This window comes from Silurus aristotelis (genome assembly GCF_946808225.1).
Source record: "Silurus aristotelis genome assembly, chromosome: 3".
NCBI lineage: Eukaryota > Metazoa > Chordata > Actinopteri > Siluriformes > Siluridae > Silurus > Silurus aristotelis.
The window spans coordinates 36015816-36034337 of NC_139576.1; the positions used below are offsets into that span (position 1 = coordinate 36015816).

At 42.2% G+C, this 18522-nt stretch overlaps 2 protein-coding genes and 1 long non-coding RNA gene across 8 annotated transcripts in view; 2 read left to right on the forward strand and 1 right to left on the reverse strand.

Moving 5' to 3' along the window:
* Positions 1–8362, forward strand: part of acmsd (aminocarboxymuconate semialdehyde decarboxylase) — an 82999-nt gene extending 74637 nt beyond the window's left edge. Inside the window, exons 1-10 of one of the 2 annotated variants that reach the window (XM_083537255.1) lie at positions 501–677; positions 3614–3658; positions 4514–4610; positions 4683–4732; positions 5393–5629; positions 5807–5900; positions 6488–6583; positions 6663–6835; positions 7726–7824; positions 7948–8362. In XM_083537255.1, coding sequence (XP_083393381.1) covers positions 621–677; positions 3614–3658; positions 4514–4610; positions 4683–4732; positions 5393–5629; positions 5807–5900; positions 6488–6583; positions 6663–6835; positions 7726–7824; positions 7948–8010 — 1011 coding nt within the window. In that variant the 5' untranslated portion in view covers positions 501–620 and the 3' untranslated portion in view covers positions 8011–8362. Of the gene's footprint in view, positions 1–500; positions 678–3613; positions 3659–4513; positions 4611–4682; positions 4733–5392; positions 5630–5806; positions 5901–6487; positions 6584–6662; positions 6836–7725; positions 7825–7947 lie in introns of those variants that run through there. The other variant, XM_083537254.1, reaches the window with a different exon arrangement.
* A 1179-nt stretch (positions 8363–9541) lies between these two features.
* Positions 9542–18516, forward strand: ccnt2a (cyclin T2a). 5 transcript variants are annotated; one of them, XR_014532805.1, is made up of 10 exons: positions 9542–9790; positions 11049–11130; positions 11456–11584; positions 11893–11953; positions 12793–12855; positions 13111–13156; positions 15781–15944; positions 16028–16069; positions 16200–17184; positions 17259–18516. XR_014532805.1 is itself a non-coding variant. In XM_083537252.1 (10 exons), the coding sequence occupies exons 1-10, from the start codon at positions 9633–9635 to the stop codon at positions 17327–17329; spliced, it is 1827 nt and encodes a 608-aa protein (XP_083393378.1). In that variant the 5' UTR covers positions 9548–9632; the 3' UTR covers positions 17330–18516. The 5 variants fall into 5 exon arrangements, 2 of the variants coding, with proteins under 2 accessions (XP_083393378.1, XP_083393377.1); XR_014532806.1 differs by having other exon boundaries at positions 17262–18516; XR_014532807.1 differs by having other exon boundaries at positions 9545–9790; positions 13111–13542; positions 16028–16098.
* LOC310723853 lies at positions 14403–15350 on the reverse strand. The gene is made up of 2 exons (XR_014532810.1): positions 14951–15350; positions 14403–14733 (listed from the first exon to the last, which is right to left on the reverse strand). It is a non-coding gene; the product is annotated as an uncharacterized lncRNA (long non-coding RNA).
* Positions 18517–18522: the final 6 nt, after the last annotated feature.

Consider the following 18522-nt stretch of genomic DNA (forward strand, 5'->3'; position numbering starts at 1 on the left):
GAGTTCAGATCCTGGCACCACCAATCTGCCACTGCTGGGCCCATGAGCAAAGCGCCGAATGTGGTAAATGTCATTTCCTCGTTATGTACAGACAATTTTTTTTCGGCAAAACCAACATACCTGGAAAGTATCAGTTACTTTTAATTCTCCCAAATCAATCTTCCAAGCAAGACATTTACATCCACATGTAGAAAAGGGTCTCTGAAGGGTTCTTTTGAATAGTAATCCTATGGACCATACAAGTAGGGGAGTTCTACATATACCTAATATACATGGGAAATCGAAAATAATGTTTGATTTTTTTTTATTTAAAAAGAAATAATATCTCATCTATTTCCCAAATAACAGCTATTTTAAAATTAATGGGATCTATGCAAATTTCAGTCAATAGGGGGCAGAATTGGAAAAGATGTTTATTTATGCTTGTCATCTGCCAGTTAGGAATGTTGTTCCTCTCCACGTTCAGACAGACACCGGTGGGAATGAGGAGTGAACGGTTTTGATTGGTCAGAATGATCAGTGAATGGTGTTGACTTTGAGCTTCAGGTTCATGATCCAGTTCTCTTTCCTTTCTCACGCTTAAGCTTTGTGTCTTCAGGATTTCAGGGAGATCTGTGAAGATGAAGATTGATATCCATAACCATATTTTACCCAAAGAATGGCCTGATTTGAAGAAGGTAGGGAAAATCAGAGCTGGATCAATAAGTTTTAATGTGAGCAATTGTATTATAGCAATTGTATGAAACATGCAAGAGAGTGTGTGTGTGTGTGTGTGTGTGTGTGTGTGTGTGTGTGTGTGTGTGTGTGTGTGTGTGTGTGTGCGTGTGTGTGTGTGTGTGTGTGTGTTGTTTAATAAGTCTTTATATTCTCATGTTTATTGTCTTTTGAGGACATCACCGGATTTAACAGTGAGATCTGTAGAAAGGCTGCTTTTGAAATCTGCTCTAGTAAAATATTAATGGAGTAGGACCTTGGCCTTTCCTGCTAATTTGTGTCAACAGTGAAGGTAATCATTCGTTGTGTTCACATGCGATCTATATGTTTTAGAATCAGGGCAAAGTTAATGTTAATATTCGGTGGTATATAAAAATGCTTTCAGTTCAGTAATTATTCATATCCAGACAAACTCCCTGAGCTGGCATAAAGCAGGAACCTTGAGAGGAACCAGACTTAAGAAGGAATCCGTCATCATCTGGGTGGCACCGAATGTCAATTTATCAGAGTTAAACATTGAGGTGTGCAGCGATATGCATTCAAAGGCAACCAGTAGGCCATTTTAGCAGATTGTTGACATTAAGTGCATTCCAAATCCATCCTCAAAGCTCCTGTGTTGCTCTGTAGTTTAATGGATCTCCAGGCCGTTGATGCGAAATCATCCCCAGCTGCACAGACTGGACTCCATTCTGAGAGAATTGGAGAATTTTAGAGCACAACAACCTGATGCCATTTCAGTCCAGAGCACAGGCTTCATGTTACAATGATCTCTTTAGTTCTCCAGCCAGAAGGGCATCTCTGAACAGCATAAGGTCACATTGTTCACCAGTCTGCTCACAGGCAAGGTTGAATGTTTCCAGAGAGGAAACATCTCTCATCCTATGGCCAGATCGTTAAAGAAATGGAACTCAAGGTGGCATATCACAGTGGTTTGCTGTTGCAATGATGCTGCATCTGTGGATATTCTCTTAAGATCCTGATCAGTCCACAATTTTCCAAGACGGAATTCCCAATGTACGCATGAACCACCATGAACATATACACCAAGCAGAAATGTTACTATTTCAGCAACCCAACTCTCCATGTAGCATCTTTATTGACCATAATTCAGAAACTGAATTTAGGCCTAATGGCTATTGCTCTTCTCTCACTTCCAGTACACATTATCACTTCACCAGCTTCTAAGAACTCAAAAGCCAAATCAATGACATGTTTGAACCTTGGACCCCCAATGCACCCAATGACAAACTCATCCTACCAACATTTTGCGTTGTGGATGCAACTGATGCATGCAAAAACCCTTACAACTGGCCTCCAAGTCACTGGATAAATACACCAGGTACTTCAGAAGATGGTCAACCTGCTGATCAATATCCATATATTCTCCATGCTAATCTTGTGCCCTAGTCCTGAATGGAAACAGATGCGTATTTAATCAAGAAACTGGGAGTCACAGCCGGGTTGAATGGGACAATAAAGACAGTAATAGATTTCAGTAGATTAATATGTACGTTCTGTCTTAAAAACAAAGCTGATATGTTTTGGTTTTTGCCCTTTGAGTCAAGTATACTCAGGAATCCCCAAATGACTCTTGTAATCTGCTTTGTTTCTTTACAATCAGCAGTGCGAGTGCCTCTAGCTTCAAATCCATAACGATTGAGCTGTTGCTTTAACTTATCAGATTTCGAGTTGGCAGCCCCGAGGGCCATCTAGCAGGCGTACAGTAACGTCAGCATTTTCACGCTCTCCGATTGGATGGATGCCTGACAGAGGGGAAAAAATTGATTTGTTTGCAAATACACAGATATTTAATAGACAGATTTTTTTTAAAAAAAGGCTGGACTTCGTGAAGAGGCCCAGGTTTCTATTTTTTGGCGTTTTCTTTCCTGTAGAATTTGCACAAAAACATTCCCAGGAAAACCGTAAAGCACGGAAAATAATGCAAAAAATCGACAAACCCTGTTTATGCTCTTTGCCCTGAGTGCTTTTAACTGCCCTGACAGTTTAACCCAAAAATGTCTCGACTGCCTGCTGATTATTGAAAGACTGGAAATCAAGAGTAGGACAACCTAAAGTTTGGTTCTTTTCATGTTGTGTTTCTGAAATTCTTGTCAAACCAGGACCAAATCTCAAACACGTATCTGTATCATACTTCTTCTTCTATTTTCGGATTCTCCCATTAGGGGGCGCCACAGCGGCTCATCCTTTTTCACACCCCTCTGTCCTCTACATCTGCCTCTTTCAACCCAACTACCTGCATGTCATCCTTCACCACATCCATAAACCTCCTCCTTGGTCTTCCTCTTTTCCTCCTTCCTGGTGTCTCCATCCTCAGCATTCTCCTACTGATATACCCCATGTCCCTCCTCTGCACATGTCCAAACCATCTCAATCTCACCTCCCTCACCTTGTCTCCAAAACATCCTACATGCTCTGTCCCTCTAATAAACTCATTTCTAATCCTGTCCATCGTCGTCACTCCCAACGAACATCTCAACATCTTCAGCTCTGCTACCTCCAGCTCCACCTCCTGCCTTTTACTCAATGCCACTGTCTCTAATCCATACAACATCTCAGGTCTCCCCACAGTCCTATAAACTTTCCCTTTCACTCTCACAGTTTCACTCTTTTATCACAAATCACTCCTGCTATCACTCTTCTCCACCCACTCCACCCTGCCTGCACTCTTTTCTTCACTTCTCTAACACACTCTCCATTACTTTGCACTGTATCTGTATCATAGGCAAGCGAATTTTCAGGAGAATTCTTCAGGTCAGGAGGTTAAATCCATAAACAGAGTCTAAAAGACAGGCAGGCAGTGAAAGTGTAAGAAGACTGTATGCTGCATAATGTCTTTATTTCATTTGTTGTTCATTAAAAATATGCCTGTATTTCCCAGAGATATGGATATGATGGATTTGTCCAGCTCCACCACCACTGCAAGGTGAGCAAATGCAAAGAGATGCAGGAAACATTGCAGAGATGGATATAAATGTAATTAAAATGTGTATTTTTATTATCATCTGCTGGACATATATAAAAAAGCCAAGCTTAGTAAGGTTTTAGGACAACAAAATTTCCAGTCTTCCACTTTTTATTAGCGGTCTTTAAATCAATGCAAATGAACCTGCACCAAAGTCACATGCTATACATCTATATCGACAAAGCAGCAGCACTGCTTCCTCTGCACCACATTGCAGTGAATTGTGCTAACGATCGCAGTGCTGGCGCAATATTAGGGTTGGATTGTGTGAGAACGTTGGCTTGGGCCAACCAAGACCCCTGTGAAGAATGAGTGGGCAGCACAGGAAGAACAAGCTACCGTTTAGGATACGGGGACAGATGATGGCAGACATCCCAGGAACTCGGGTCCTTCGGGGTCATTTGTCTTCGATTTTTGCTGCCAGTGTGAATTTTTTTTAACTCATTGATGGTTTGACTTTATCTCATTGATGGATTTATACTGGAACAAAGTTATCAAAGACTGTTTATTTATATATGATTAAGACGAACAAAAAAAATCATCGCTATAGATATGATTCTAAGATTATATTAGTATAAACATCGCTTTTATACTGTATATATTTTTTCTTAGTCCTCCACTCAATGCAAAAACTTCAGGGACTTTGTGGTTGCGATGCTCTCTGGTGGCTGGAAGTACAAAAAGCAGTCTTACAGCAGTGTTTTTTTTTTTTTCTTCTCTGAGATATTATTCGTAGGTTTTCTTAATTAAATATTTTATACACAATATGTGCGTTTTTTTTTTTTGTGGTCATTCGATGAATCCATGGATTCCCAGGGAGAGGCGAAGATGATGAAGGATGGGAAAGTGTTCCGTGTTGTTCAGGAGAACTGCTGGGACGCTGAGGCCCGGATACAGGACATGGATAAGCACGGTAAAGCCGATTCTTTATTTCAATCAAATAAAAATATCTGACTAAAATATCTGATAACTGTATTTCTTTCAGGTGTCACAGTTCAGGTCCTGTCTACTGTCCCTGTAATGTTTAGCTACTGGGTAAATACCTACTTCATAATTTGACCTCATACACATATACACCAATCAGGCATTAACATTAACTTTAACATTATGAGCGGTGAAGTGAAAAACACTGATGATCTCTTTAACATGGCAACTGTTAGTGGGTGGATTTATTAATAAGGCTATTAATAAGTGATAAGTGAGTTGGCGTGTTGGAAGCAAGAAAAATGGTCAAAGTAGACAAATTTTGACGTCTAGACGACTTTGTCAGAGCGTCTCCAAAACTGCAGATCTTGTTGGCTGTTCCTGGTTTGCGATAATCCATATCTATCAAAAGCGCTCCAACGAAAGAACAGCGGTGAACCGGCGACAGGGTCGTGGGCGTTATATCTTAATTGAGCTGGATTTGTGAAGAGGGGCGTTGTCATGCTGGAACCGGTTTGGGTCTCCTGGTTCGAATAAAATTTCATCACAACACATCCAAAAACCTCCTATACAATTGTTTGCTTCTAACTTGGTGGCAACAGTTTGAGAAAAGACCACAAATGGCTGGAAAGTTAAGTGTCCCAACATTCATCATCCTTGTTCTGCAAATGTGCACTTTTTATAAACACTATTGATAAATTCGAGAGCATTTGAATTTCTTCATGTTGATCAAATTTATATGAATATATTTCCATCTGTTCCTCCAAAAAGGCGAAGCCTCAGGACACACTGGACCTGTCTAGGATCCTAAACGACGACCTGGCAGCCACCGTGAGGCGATACCCTAAGCGCTTCGTAGGCCTCGGCACTCTTCCCATGCAGGCCCCTGAGCTGGCTGTCCAAGAAATGCGACGCTGCATGCAGGAGCTGGGTTTCCCAGGGGTCCAAATTGGTTCACATATCAACACCTGGGATCTGAATGCTCCTGAGCTTTATCCTGTGTACGCTGTAAGTCCAGTGACAAAATAATATGTCTCAAGAGCGTAAGTAAGGTGGCATGAGGAGCCCTGGGTCATGTGTGCCAGTAATTTTGACCTGAATAGTGTGGAGTATCGATTGTAGGGATTTAAATAATGCTTATACAGTGGACGATGATGGCATGTATGGTATTTCTGAATCCATCAGGCTGCTGAAGAGCTAAACTGTGCAATATTTGTGCATCCATGGGATATGCCGACAGATGGGAGGATGGCCAAGTACTGGCTGCCATGGCTAGTTGGTAAGTGAACTGATTCTAAACCAGTTTAATGGATTATTTCAATTTAGCGCAGAGTCGATGTGGCTGCTTACTCCATACAGGAAATCGTAATTAAATCATAATTAAATCCTGACAATTCTGCAAATTCGAGGGAGTTTAAGTCTGCTGAAAGAACTTGAGCAGTTTAGAAAATTTGATGTTAAATGTAAAACACACTTAATTTATACACACATCTGGATTAAGCAAATGGGGTGTAACAAATGTAAACTATTTAATTGATTCAATTTTATTTAAATTAATCGATTGCTCAATTTAATCAATATAAACCAAAAGTGTATTGCATTAATTAGATTTATTCGGTATATATTATATAAAATGTTAAAAAAATACAATATTCTATTATTGATTGTTTCATAAATTATTTAACCAACCCATCATTGTATTGGTTTTACAAATGTAAACTGGATAAATAGATCAAATCTGTAAAAGCTGCTTTGTGACAATGTGCATTGGTTGAACACTGAATACTACAATGAAAAAGTTAGTGTTATTTTCACTTAAATAATCATTAAGAAGTATTTTTTAAAATCCCTTCATTTTCCTTACAGGTATGCCTTCGGAAACTACAACGGCTGTCTGCTCGATGATCTTTGGCAGCATATTTGAAAGATTCCCAAAGCTTAAGGTCTGCTTTGCTCATGGAGGTTGGTTATGAAACGCCTGGAACGTTGTCTCTGACGGGAAATATCTGGTGTGTGATTAATTGCGGGTCGTCTCTTCAAGGTGGCGCTTTTCCTTATACGATTGGACGAATCGAGCACGGATTCAACGTCCGGCCTGACCTCTGTGCTACCGACAATAAGATTAATCCACGTAAATACCTAGGATCCTTTTATACGGACTCCCTGGTCCATGACCCGCTTGCCCTTCAGTTACTCATCGATGTTATTGGGAAGGTAGGATGTCTTTTCATCTCAGAGTAATCTAGTATTAACAAACTGTAAACTTAGATTATACAGACAAAGAATTCGAAGAACTTTTCCAGCCATTTGTGGTTCTTCCCCAAAGTGTTACCACAAATTAGAGGGAACAATTGTACATGATGGCTTTAAATGTGATGCTATTAAAATTTGACCTTCACTTGAACTAGGAGACCCAAACCCATTCCGGGATGACAATGCGCCTGTGCTCCATAAAGGTCTGCTTTACATGGGATCATCTTCCGCTCCTATTTGGAATAAATTGGAACTCGGACTGCACCCCAGGGCTCCTCACCTCACCTACACCAAAATCTAGAGAATCATATTCCCAGAAAACTGGATCTTATTGTACAAAATAAATCTGGAACGGGATGTTCGAAAAGCACACAAAGGTGTACAATAGGTTTGAGGGTCAGCGCTTAATAGCAGAAGATCTTCCACTAAAACCCATGAAAAGCAGATCTTCATGAAGGGGCATCATCATGCTGGAACAGGTTTGGATCTCCTAGTTTAAGTGAAGGGAAAATTTCATGCTAAGCATCCAAAAACATGCTGTACAATCGTGTTCCCTCAATTATGAGGTCGGTATATGGTAAGTAAGATATGCACAAACATGTTAAAGGCACATAGTATGAAAGTAAACTACTTTTATTTTAGACATTTATATCCTACACTCTATATAATATATTAAAAAAAAGCCAAACAGCAAGGCATTTCCAACGAATCCCATTAGGGGGCGCCACAGCGGATCAGCCGTCTCCATAAGCCCGAATGATTATGTTTTAAGATTTAACAGGCATATCCAGTTGTTAAAATCCAGTATCTTATCTGTTTCAGTCGGTGCGTCTTTTCTTTTTCTGTTTTAGGATAACGTGATGTTGGGAACGGATTACCCATTTCCTCTTGGAGAGCTAGAGCCGGGAACATTGATAGAGTCAATGAAGCAATTCGACGGCGCGCTAAAGGTCCCTTACGCTGGCATTAAAATCCTCCTAATGCACTCAGATGCTGCAGATTTATTCGAATACTTACATTTGATCATGCTTTTTTGTCGACGCTCAGCTGAAGTTTCTTCCATTTATTTGCAGGACAAACTCCTGGTGGGAAACGCCCTTAAATTTTTAGGTCTTGAGAGGAAACAGTTCGAATGACATGCCGGGGGACTCGGTTTCCTCTCTTATGGGAGAGACGACTGCTTCCAGAAATATGAAAACGTCATTGAACGATTTCTACACAGGCGTTCTTCTTCAACAAGAAATCCAATATATGGACACTATTATGGACACCTGACCACCCATTTGCTATTATAATAACCTCCATTTTTCTGGGAAGATGCTCCACTAGATTTTGGAGTCTGCTTGTGGAGATTGGTGCTAATTCAGCCACAAGGGGGCGTTAGTACAACCAGGTACTGATGTAGGGTGAGGAGGCGTGGGATACGTTTATAATATGATCCATAATAATCATAATAATAAAGTTTATTTTGTATACTGCAATAGAAAATTTATTCTCAAGGGACTTTATATGAGAAAAAATTGAGAATAAATACAGCATAAAAAAATATGACAACATGCATGTTACTTTTGTTTCCATGCAATAAACCAGGTCATTTCACTGTATTTCCTTTGACCAAACTATAAACATCCAGAACTTTATATTTATTGAAAAGCATTCATGCACCTTAATAGCAGTTTTACGATTTACGCAACAACGACGTGAGTATGGAACGGTAGCCATGTTGGTTTAGAATTCTTTTTACTTTCCAGAATAAGTCTCCAAAACAACCCCAAAAATCTTTTAGAGATTAAAATGTCTATCACACATTCACGGTCCAAATGTGAGCTTTGAGCTTTTACCAAAACAAAAGGAACATCTGTTTCAGAAACCCATAAAACATTAGCTGTTCCCACCCTTTTCACAGGTATATATTTGTTATGAACATATTTTGAGGGTCATCAGGGTCGCCTGGGTGAGAAAAGATGGAGAACCTCTGCGCTAGTGAATTACACTACACCATAGAATCTACTAGTGATGAACGATTCGTTTATTTGGAACGATTCTTTCGTGTGACTCAGAAGTCGTCTCGAAGAGTGTTTCGCTCGTTTTCTATTCCACACGCATGAGCAAAGCATGAGCGAAACCTCTATAGGTTACGTACATCAAACAGAACTGAGGAGTTTACTTCTCGACCCTTCTAGTCCAGATCGTTCGTTTCTTTTATCACGTGACTCTCGTAGACGCTACACAACACAATAGATCGGTTTTTTGGCATTATTGTTACAATAATTATGGGAGTCACCTGACAAAAGAACGAACGACACGCACTAGAAGATACGAGGGATAAGCTACTTATTCTGTTAATCATTATTTGTCCTGAGCCGCATTGTCATATTGTCATTATTATAACTTTAAAGTTGGTGTATGTTCACGTGATGCGGGTGTGTGTGTAACCTTTTTATTGTTATTTCTGATCAAAGTGACAAAATTAACTAAAAGACTCAAAGATTCAAAGATCCACAAAGTCAGAAAAATGATTCGATCCTCCCATCATTAGAGTTTACACGTGTGTGTGTGTGTGTGTGTGTGTGAGAGTGAGAGAGAGAGAGAGAAAATGAGCCACGTGACTTGATCCAGGTGAAAACTACAAACATTGAAGCGCACGCTTTGATGACGTATAAGTACGTACTTGTGTGCGCCGCGCACGTGCCTTGCCGTGCGTGGCTTTGCGTGCTGACGTCGGCGCGCTGTCTACGACTGTTGTTGTTGGAGGGCAATGGCGGCGCACCGGGGCTCGTCGACCAAATGGTTCTTCTCCAGGGAGCAACTGGAGGCGACGCCGTCGCGGCGGTGCGGAGTCGAGCCCGACCGGGAGCTCTCGTACCGGCAACAAGCCGCGAACCTCATCCAGGATATGGGACAGAGGCTGAACGTGTATCCTTTTCCGAGCAGAAAATATGGGGGCTCTTATTTTATTTACTAGGCCTCATTTTACCTCCAGCTGCATATAAATGTTATAGTTTTCCATTTGGAATAACTTTATTACATGAATCTTAATCCCGGTTCTTTGGCAGAATAAATCTGAATCAGTCTTTTGAGTGTTACAGTTTTCACTCAAGGTGTCGTGGTTACATTTGATCTAGAGGTCTTCACACCAGACCATAGAGTAGGTGTTGTTCTTCAGCTTGTTCTACGGGTTGTTTATAGTTCTTCCTATGTGTAAAGCTGTTCAGAGAGGTTTCCTGGTGGGTCCTAAGGTTTTCTCAGGCTGTGATGAGGTGTCCTGAGAAGTTCTGGGGTTACCCAGACTGTCCTAAAGTTTCTCGAGGTGTGATAATATCTCCTGGGCTGTCTTCAGGTGTCCCAGGTTGTCCCTAGAATTAAGAAGCTGTACCTTATCCAATTTGTCACAATTCATGTGGAGTTGGATGTAGGTCATGTTTTGTGGTGTTGGGAACCTGTGCTTCAGGTGGTCCATACTTATTCATTTCAGTTATGTAGAGACGTCCAGGTTAAATGAGAATGTGTTAGAGAAGTGAAGAAAAGAGTGCAGGCAGGGTGGAGTGGGTGGAGAAGAGTGACAGGAGTAATTTGTGATAGTAGGGTATCTGCAAAAATGAAAGGGAAAGTTTATAGGACTGTGGTGAGACCTGAGATGATGTGTGGCATTGAGTAAAAGACAGGAGGTGGAGCTGGAGGTAGCAGAGCTGAAGATGTTGAGATGTTCGTTGGGAGTGACGACGATGGACAGGATTAGAAACGAGTTTATTAGAGGGACTGCGCATGTAGGACGTTTTGGAGACAAAGTGAGGGAGGTGAGATTGAGATGGTTTGGACATGTGCAGAGGAGGGACATGGGGTACATCAGTAGGAGAATGCTGAGGATGGAGACATCAGGAAGGAGGAAAAGCGGTAGGCCAAGGAGGAGGTTCATGGATGTGGTGAGGGAAGACATGCAGGTAGTTGGTGTGAAAGAGCCAGATGTAGAGGACAGGGGTGTGTGGAGACGGATGATCCGCTGTGGCGCCCCCTAATGGGAGAAGCCGGAAAAAGAAGCTGTGTCCTATGGTGTCGTGTGGTCTCCACATATCTGAAAAGAGGATGAAGGTTTCCCAGGTAGAGCAGGATGTACATCACGTTCGTGTTTCTCAATGCAGTTTCTTATTCATTTGTTCCTTAATTCTTATCTCAGCTCGCAACTGACGATAAACACCGCGATTGTTTACATGCACAGGTTTTATATGTACCACTCGTTCACCAAATTCCATAGAAACGTAAGTGTCCTGCTCCTGATGAAGCCCGGCTTCTGAAACGGACTCTTTGTTCACGCTAGAAAGTGACTCCTGCTTTTGTTTGAAAGATTAAAAATTTTGTGTGGATTTGTAATGTTTTTATTTATTTATTTTTTTGCCTGGTCTAAATCCTAAATTTATAATGTGCCGCTCACGTGATGGCGAGCGACTCGTCACTTTCTGGCGTGAACGCAGTCGGTTTCGGTATCCGCTCCGGAAAGAACTTGGGTGGTCCTGCAAATCTCAGAAAGCACCCTATTGAAATGGGTTTGTTTGTTGATGTTCTCCTGTCTTATCTTCTCCCAAGATCATCTCTCCCACCGCGTTATTCCTGGCGGCGAAAGTGGAGGAGCAACCCCGGAAACTTGAACACGTGATTAAAGTGGCGCATGCATGTTTAAACCCTCAAGAGCCTCCTTTAGACGCAAAGAGTAATGTAAGTCTGGGTGATTCCCGGCTCTTTTTTCTTTGTGTTTTGTTAAGTCATTTCCTACCTCCAGTCTCGTAAATGCTCCGTTTGTGTGGCACCGGTTCTTCCGGCTCCCGAGCCATAAACGGCCCCTCGCTTAATATTTTGGGGGGCATGTAGGCATCCATGATCAGTTTTCCAGAAAAAGCATCAGAATTCAGCTGCCACAACTGTCGGAAGCCCTCGATCAGGGTGGCGGCTGATAGTGTGGGTTAAAAGCTTATGAGGCGAGACACATTACAGGCATTATGTAATGATTGTCTATTGAACTTCAGGCGTACCTCCAGCAAGCGCAAGAGCTGGTGATACTTGAAACCATAGTGCTGCAGACTTTAGGTAAGTGGAAGCCTGTGGAAGGATGAATGAACGTATGTTGCACATAACCGTTTGGTCTCGAAAACCAGCCACAGCTACTTTTTGTGCTTAAACCAAATACTCACATAGTGTTTACTGAGCATTTCGAAATGAAAAACAAACTTTGCCATGCTATGTTAATCAAAAGTGTACAGACATTAAACCAGTAGATTATTGGGGGAAATAATGTGTAACAGGATAACCGGGAATGATCATACAGGGGTTAGTGTTTGTCGATTTAATTGGGTGATGCTGTAAGTAGGCACGTGCTGATATAAGACCAGTCATCGCGATAGGAGAATCAGGAAATCGCTATTTTCCGGAAATCTATCCAGGGGACGAGGCGGGAGGTCGAATCTCAATAATTATAAATGGTGGAGAAACATGTGGCTGGAAAGGTCCATATATTGACCTTTCCAGTGTGGTGTTCTGATTGCTCAAGATAGACAAATCAAATCTCTCTAGAGAATGAGATAGAAAGTAAAAAAAATGTTGGAGAGACACATGGCTGCAAAAAGTCTAGAAACGCTACACACTTCTTCTCAGTTTAGGTCACGTTTGCTTTCTGAAAAGCGGCGTCTGGCGATCCGTCCTTACTTTCCTCACTGCCTGCTCTAATGAGTTGCTCTCCAGGTCCAGACAACTCGAGACCAGTTATCAGCACATGCCTAATTATCAGCACATCTAGCCTTGCCTATTATTCAGTCTCTAGTTTTAATGTGTATGCATTAGTGTTTTGTTTTTAATTTATATATCAAATTGGACAATGTTCTTGCATTACGCTTGAGCGGTATTTGATGCTAATGCCCTTTCTGTTGCAGGCTTTGAAATAACTATTGAGCATCCTCATACTGATGTTGTGAAATGTTCCCAACTAGTGCGAGGTAGAGACTTTGCTCCTTCAACCCCTTTTTTTATATTTATATAACAGTCTCTACACCATTATCCCCCGTAAACAACCGTATGTGTGACCTTTTTTGACCTAAGCATGAACTACAGTACAAGGAGAGGTAACCCCTCCCCCCAAAAAAAATTAATTCCCTCCCCATGTGTTAAACGTAGAGCTCTTATTGCGACTCGTAGATGTCACAAATCTTAACACGTTTTTATCTTCTCCTCTTTTCCCCTCTCGTTCACAGCAAGCAAGGATCTGGCACAGACTTCCTATTTCATGGCTACCAACAGGTTGTTATCCTGAACCTCATTTGTTGCACTGTGACTGCACACTATAGCTTCCTTTACTGCAGGTTCCCCTCGAAGTGTCCGACACCCTCGATGCGCCGGCGGCTTCTGGGACGCCTCTTTTCCCACCCGTTAACCCGGGAGGGCAAGGCTGCAGGGCGGTACCGGCCCCCGGTCGCAGTGCGGTGTATTGTACGAGGGATCACTGTCGGCACCGAGGGGGTCAGATGCACAATGAGAAGTGTAGTGGTGCTCTTGAACCTCACATTTGCTTGGTTTCAGGAGTGCATTTGTCTTACAAAAAAAAAAAAAAAAAGAAAAGACACTTTGGTAGCCTGAATAGCAGCTAAAGATTACACAGATGTATACATTACATAGAAGGCCTCAAGGTAAGTCCCCAGACCCCTTTAAAATATTTTTTTTGTAATTATATTTTTTTTTATAATTTTTGTCATATCAGCTTAATAATCCGTCTGATATTTTTTACACACACGTAAACATTTCACATTATCTATTCTTATTTGTTTCATTTTATTATTTTTTTTAATTCATTTAAAAAAAAAAAACCCTTAAGGACCTAATTTTTATGGCACCTCTCGCAAAAATTAGCGAAGAAGGCTGTGAAAAATTGTCGGTGCAGAAAAATTCACCGAAACACTGCCTTTATGGATATCAACCAATTGCAAAAGGAAAAAAAAAAAAGTCAAAAAATCGAATGGACAGCAAGTGGTGTCAGTGAGTCGCCTCTAGATGGTGCTCTCGCACTGTATAATGCGACCCGGAAAAACCGTCTGTATTGATTTTTGCTGATAGTTCCAATCGTCAAGACCGATGGCTCTAAGCTATTCCTCCATACATGATCTCCAGATAAGTCTGGTGGATTCTAATCTTCAGTCCAAAGTTTTTTTAGGGATTTCAGGTCAAGTGGGTGTGTTGTGTGTGTGTGTGTGCATGTGTTTGATGTCCATGAAAGCAGACTATTTTTCTGATTAATAGTTCAATTTTTTCCCCCTAAAAGGTTTAACAATAGACAAAAAACTTCACAGCCTTCTCACTTTTTTGTTCATTTGAGAATTGCACGATTGAGTTCAGCCAAACTCGTCCGATTCACATCCAGGCACAGATTTTGAATGGCATCCAGCCGAAGCAAAAAGGTCCTCAAAGGGTTAGATGTGGAGCTTCCTGTGTCGAATGTTTGTGTAATTTTGTTTCTTTTCCTTTCAGGTACATGATGATTTTTAATTCTAAAAAAAGCTTTTTAGAATTAATGAAAATTTGTAGTCCATATTGTTTAGGGTTATTTCTGTTTGTTTTTTTGTTTTTTTTATCAATGTTTGCATGTGGGACAAAGGTGTAATATTTGAACATGTCAAGTGAAAAAAGAAAACTATAACTATAAAACTAAAAGATATAACTATCTTTTGAGCGAAGGGAGGAACCATTCGGATTTAAGGCCGTCATACGAATACATAAACATCTCTACCATTTTGAAGAATTTTTTCCCCGAATGTACCGTTACCATGATGGACTTCAGGGCACGTGGCTCACGGCAAAACATTTTAAAAATACAAGTTATTGTTCTTAACATAGTCAGAACAATTCGAATGAATCTGAAGCTGCACTACGAATGCTTTACTTGATGTTAAATAAAAGTAGGTTGGTATTTGTGTCGACGCAGTGGGTCCCGGATGATCGAAGCACCCGATTACTTCCAATTGAAACAATGTCCTAATGCCCATCGTACTCTGGGTAATACTAGATTATGTACAATTGGATTCGTATCACATCTTTTCCTACATTAGCTTTTCTAATCCACGGCACCCGAGGTTCATCACTGGTATTTTCTCCGGTGTAAATCTTGACAGCGATCCCACCAGTCTCATTTCCAAACATTGGTCTTGTTCATTGGCACAGGGTTACCATCCAATTTTCACCACGACCTCATTATTACATGCGTCTCAGTACTACTAAAGTGCATAACTTTTGAAATCCAGTAGTATCCACTGCAGAATTTAATGTATCCAGTGCTTGTGTGTTTAATATAGTGGTGGTAGAGTATGTCGAAAGATCTTGCAAATGCTTTGGATTCGATAGTAAATCTAATGGATGATAACTATGTGCTTGTTTTCTGCCTTCTCCTTGAACCTATAACCCTTTTTCCTCCTTTCAGGACAATAATTGCATGGCATTTGGAAATACACGATAGTTGTAGTAAATGCTCGTTAGTTTTTGTGTCCCAGATTTGCTTTGTGGGTTGGGTGATCAGATGATGAGGGTTGAGCATCTGTGATGCCTGACATCCTTGACCGCCGATGAATATCATCAATATTGGAAAACGGAAGAGACGCAAATCACTTTGGATTATGATTCGAGTGATTTATTGAAAGCTGCAAATAATTGATATTAGATTTTTTTTTCTACATCACCCAGCCCTTGCATTAGACTCTCTCATAATCCAGCATTAAACTGCCATACAAGTTCCTTATAATTCTATAATTTAGAATTGATTTATAAATTGTATATTAAAAATACATGTCTACAGGCATGTTGAATGTTTAAAAGCGCGTCTCGGCTGCGTCTGATGAAGGTCTGCTCTCCGTTTGTCTTTCCTCGTCTCCTCCACACAGCCTCCACCTCACCACGTTCTGCCTGCAGCACAGGCCCACGGTCATCGCTTGCGTATGCATTCACCTAGCCTGCAAGTGGTCTAACTGGGAGATCCCCGTGTCTACCGACGGCAAACACTGGTGGGAGTACGTAGACAATTCGGTCACGCTCGAGCTACTAGACGGTGAGTGGATCAGTTTCTAGCGATCGCCTCCCGTGGCGTGTGTGCGTACGGCGAAGCTGAGCTCTAAACGTCTTCTCATGCAGAGCTGACGCACGAGTTCCTTCAGATTTTGGAGAAGACTCCCAGTAAATTAAAGAGGATTCGAAACTGGAGGGTAATTAATTCTGTGTGTAAGCTTTTTTTTTTTTTTTTATATTGATTTATATATTATTACGGCGTGTATTCAAACTTTTGGGGTGGGGGGTTTCCTCTCAGGCAACACAAGCTGCGAAAAAACCTAAAACGGATGGACCATCATCAGAGAGCACGTCTTTTCCCGACCCCTCGTTAGCCCAGGACCAGTCGATGGTAGACGCCGTTTCCGGAGTTTCCACGAACGCAGCCTTTTCCAAACCTTCTACGTCGTTCCCTATGTCCCTCCAAGGCAGTGGGCTTCCATTGGACCATATTGCCGGCACTGTGCAAGGCACATCATACGATTTTCCAGGCTCTGCGGACTGGCCTCATGACCAAGCACTCTCAGACTCGTACTTTCTTAAACAGCTTCCTCTGCATCTTCACCGCACCGAGTTTCCCACAGTCAAACAGGAACACAAGGCCAAGTCATCAGCGTTCCCGCCCCCTTCCACGTCTCAGCCGCTGAAAATGTCCCTGGAGAAGTACAAGGAGAAGCACGCGGCCGAACTGGCGGCCCAAAAACGCAGGCAAGAGCAGCCAAGCACGGAATCAGAGTCCAGAGATTTGTTCGGTGGGTCTGGTCAGGTTGAGCACCGAAAGCCGCAACCCCCTTACGCTCACTTGCAGCAGGGCTCGAGCGGCACCTCCATAAGCTCGCCGCTGAAGATGAAACTGCCCTTAACGGGCCAGGAGAAAGCCCGTGGCGACAGACGGGAGAAAGGGAGCTCACTGAAGCTCCGTCTTCCCGTCCAGGCCGAGAAGAGTGGAATGAGTAAAGAGGAGCTGAAGATGAAGATCAAGGTTTCCTCGGAACGCCACAGCTCGTCGGACGAAGGCGCGAGCAAAAGCAAGCATTCCAGTCCGCTGGTCAGCAAGGAAAAGCATCGGCACCACCATAAACACTCGAACCCGCACTCGCACGGGGGCGGAGGCGGCGCCTCTGCCCTCAGGAGCCCCGGGGGTGATGGGGCCCAAGGCTCGAGCTCGTCCCGTAAGAGGACGCATACCGACGCCAGCCATAATCACCACCCCAAAAAGAACAAAAGCTCCAAGCCAGCCGCAGGTAATTCTTCTCCACGTGAGTACAGTGTGTCTCATCTCGCAGCTGTGTACTTGACCTCCTTCTCTGTCGCACAGCAGGTGGACTCCGAACATCTCAGCACGCTCCCGAAAGCGGACAAGGAGTCGGCGGAGAGCCGTGGTCCTGAGAACACCAACACACACAGTACAAGGACTCGCTGTTAAGGACTCATGCGACGAAATCATGAGCGCCTTTTGAGAAGGACACAGAGGTTTATCCTCGTTCGAAACGTGAGCGAGGTGAAGAGTAAAAAAAAATCTTCCTGAAGTTTGTGATTCCCTTCGCTCGCTTGCTGCCTTTTTTTTCTGTACGCCTAACTGCTGCTTTGTGTTCCACGTTTCCAAGTGTGTGTGGGGGTGTGTATCAGCGCTATAGGGACATCCTGGTGCAAATAAGTTTCTCCACACGATAGAATGCTATGCTATGGCAAGAAGGGTGCGAATTTTTTTCTTCTTCTTCCTTACGTGATAATTTAAATAATACCGTGTAAGACACTGAAGCGATCCTGCTTTTTGTAAACACCCCACCCCCCACGCGGCGTAGTTGTAAACACGCAACCTTTTTTTTTTCCGCTTCAGTATCTTTATGTACGATGTGCATGTCTCAGCCATCGAAGGAATGCAGTAGAGCGTCGTTTACGCAGGGTGGAGATAAATGTACATACATTTTTGTATGTTTAAAGAAAAGCTATACTTTAAATACTCAGGTTTGGCGCTGCTTGTATCATTCGGGGACGCAAGAGCCTGTATTGCGCACAGCGGTCAGAAGAGGGCGCAGGAATTTCAACAATCACCTGGCATGTCGTCCGAGGCGATGCAGTGTAACTAATACTAATTAATCTTTTTGTGACCTCCGACATGGACTTCAGCTGGATGCCAAAGTCTGTGCCTCAAAAAAAAAAAAAAGAAAATCAAATAAGGACACGTTCTAATTCTATGAAGTTTACATAACCGTTGCTGTGAAGTGCATTTAAAATAGGTTCCTTGGTTACTCTGTAGCCTCTTTGTACAAAGTTGTATATCGATAAGACGTTTTGAATAATTGGTGTTGAATAAGAGGCGCCTGGGCCGTGCCCTACCAGTTCAGTCTTGCACTGGTTTGTTTCTTCCTTAGATGTTTGTTTGTTTTTTAATTTGTACATGCATTCAGTTTTTCTTTTTTTTTTTTTCTCTTCGCACCAAACAGTTTCTGAGGCATTTACTTTCCGACAGAAACCGAGACATTCGAGCAAGGCAAGTCCAAAATGTCCGATTATTTTTGGATTTCGTCTCCATTTCATTTGGATTATGACAATAAATCACATGGTTTCCACTACTATAA

Bases quoted from the DNA above. Each gene is read 5' to 3' on its own strand.
- ccnt2a (XM_083537251.1), top strand. From the start codon at position 9,633: ATGGCGGCGCACCGGGGCTCGTCGACCAAATGGTTCTTCTCCAGGGAG. The intron at 11,131-11,455 runs GTAAGTGTCCTG...TCTTCTCCCAAG, and splicing joins TCACCAAATTCCATAGAAAC to ATCATCTCTCCCACCGCGTT. The intron at 12,856-13,110 runs GTAGAGACTTTG...TCTCGTTCACAG, and splicing joins ATGTTCCCAACTAGTGCGAG to CAAGCAAGGATCTGGCACAG.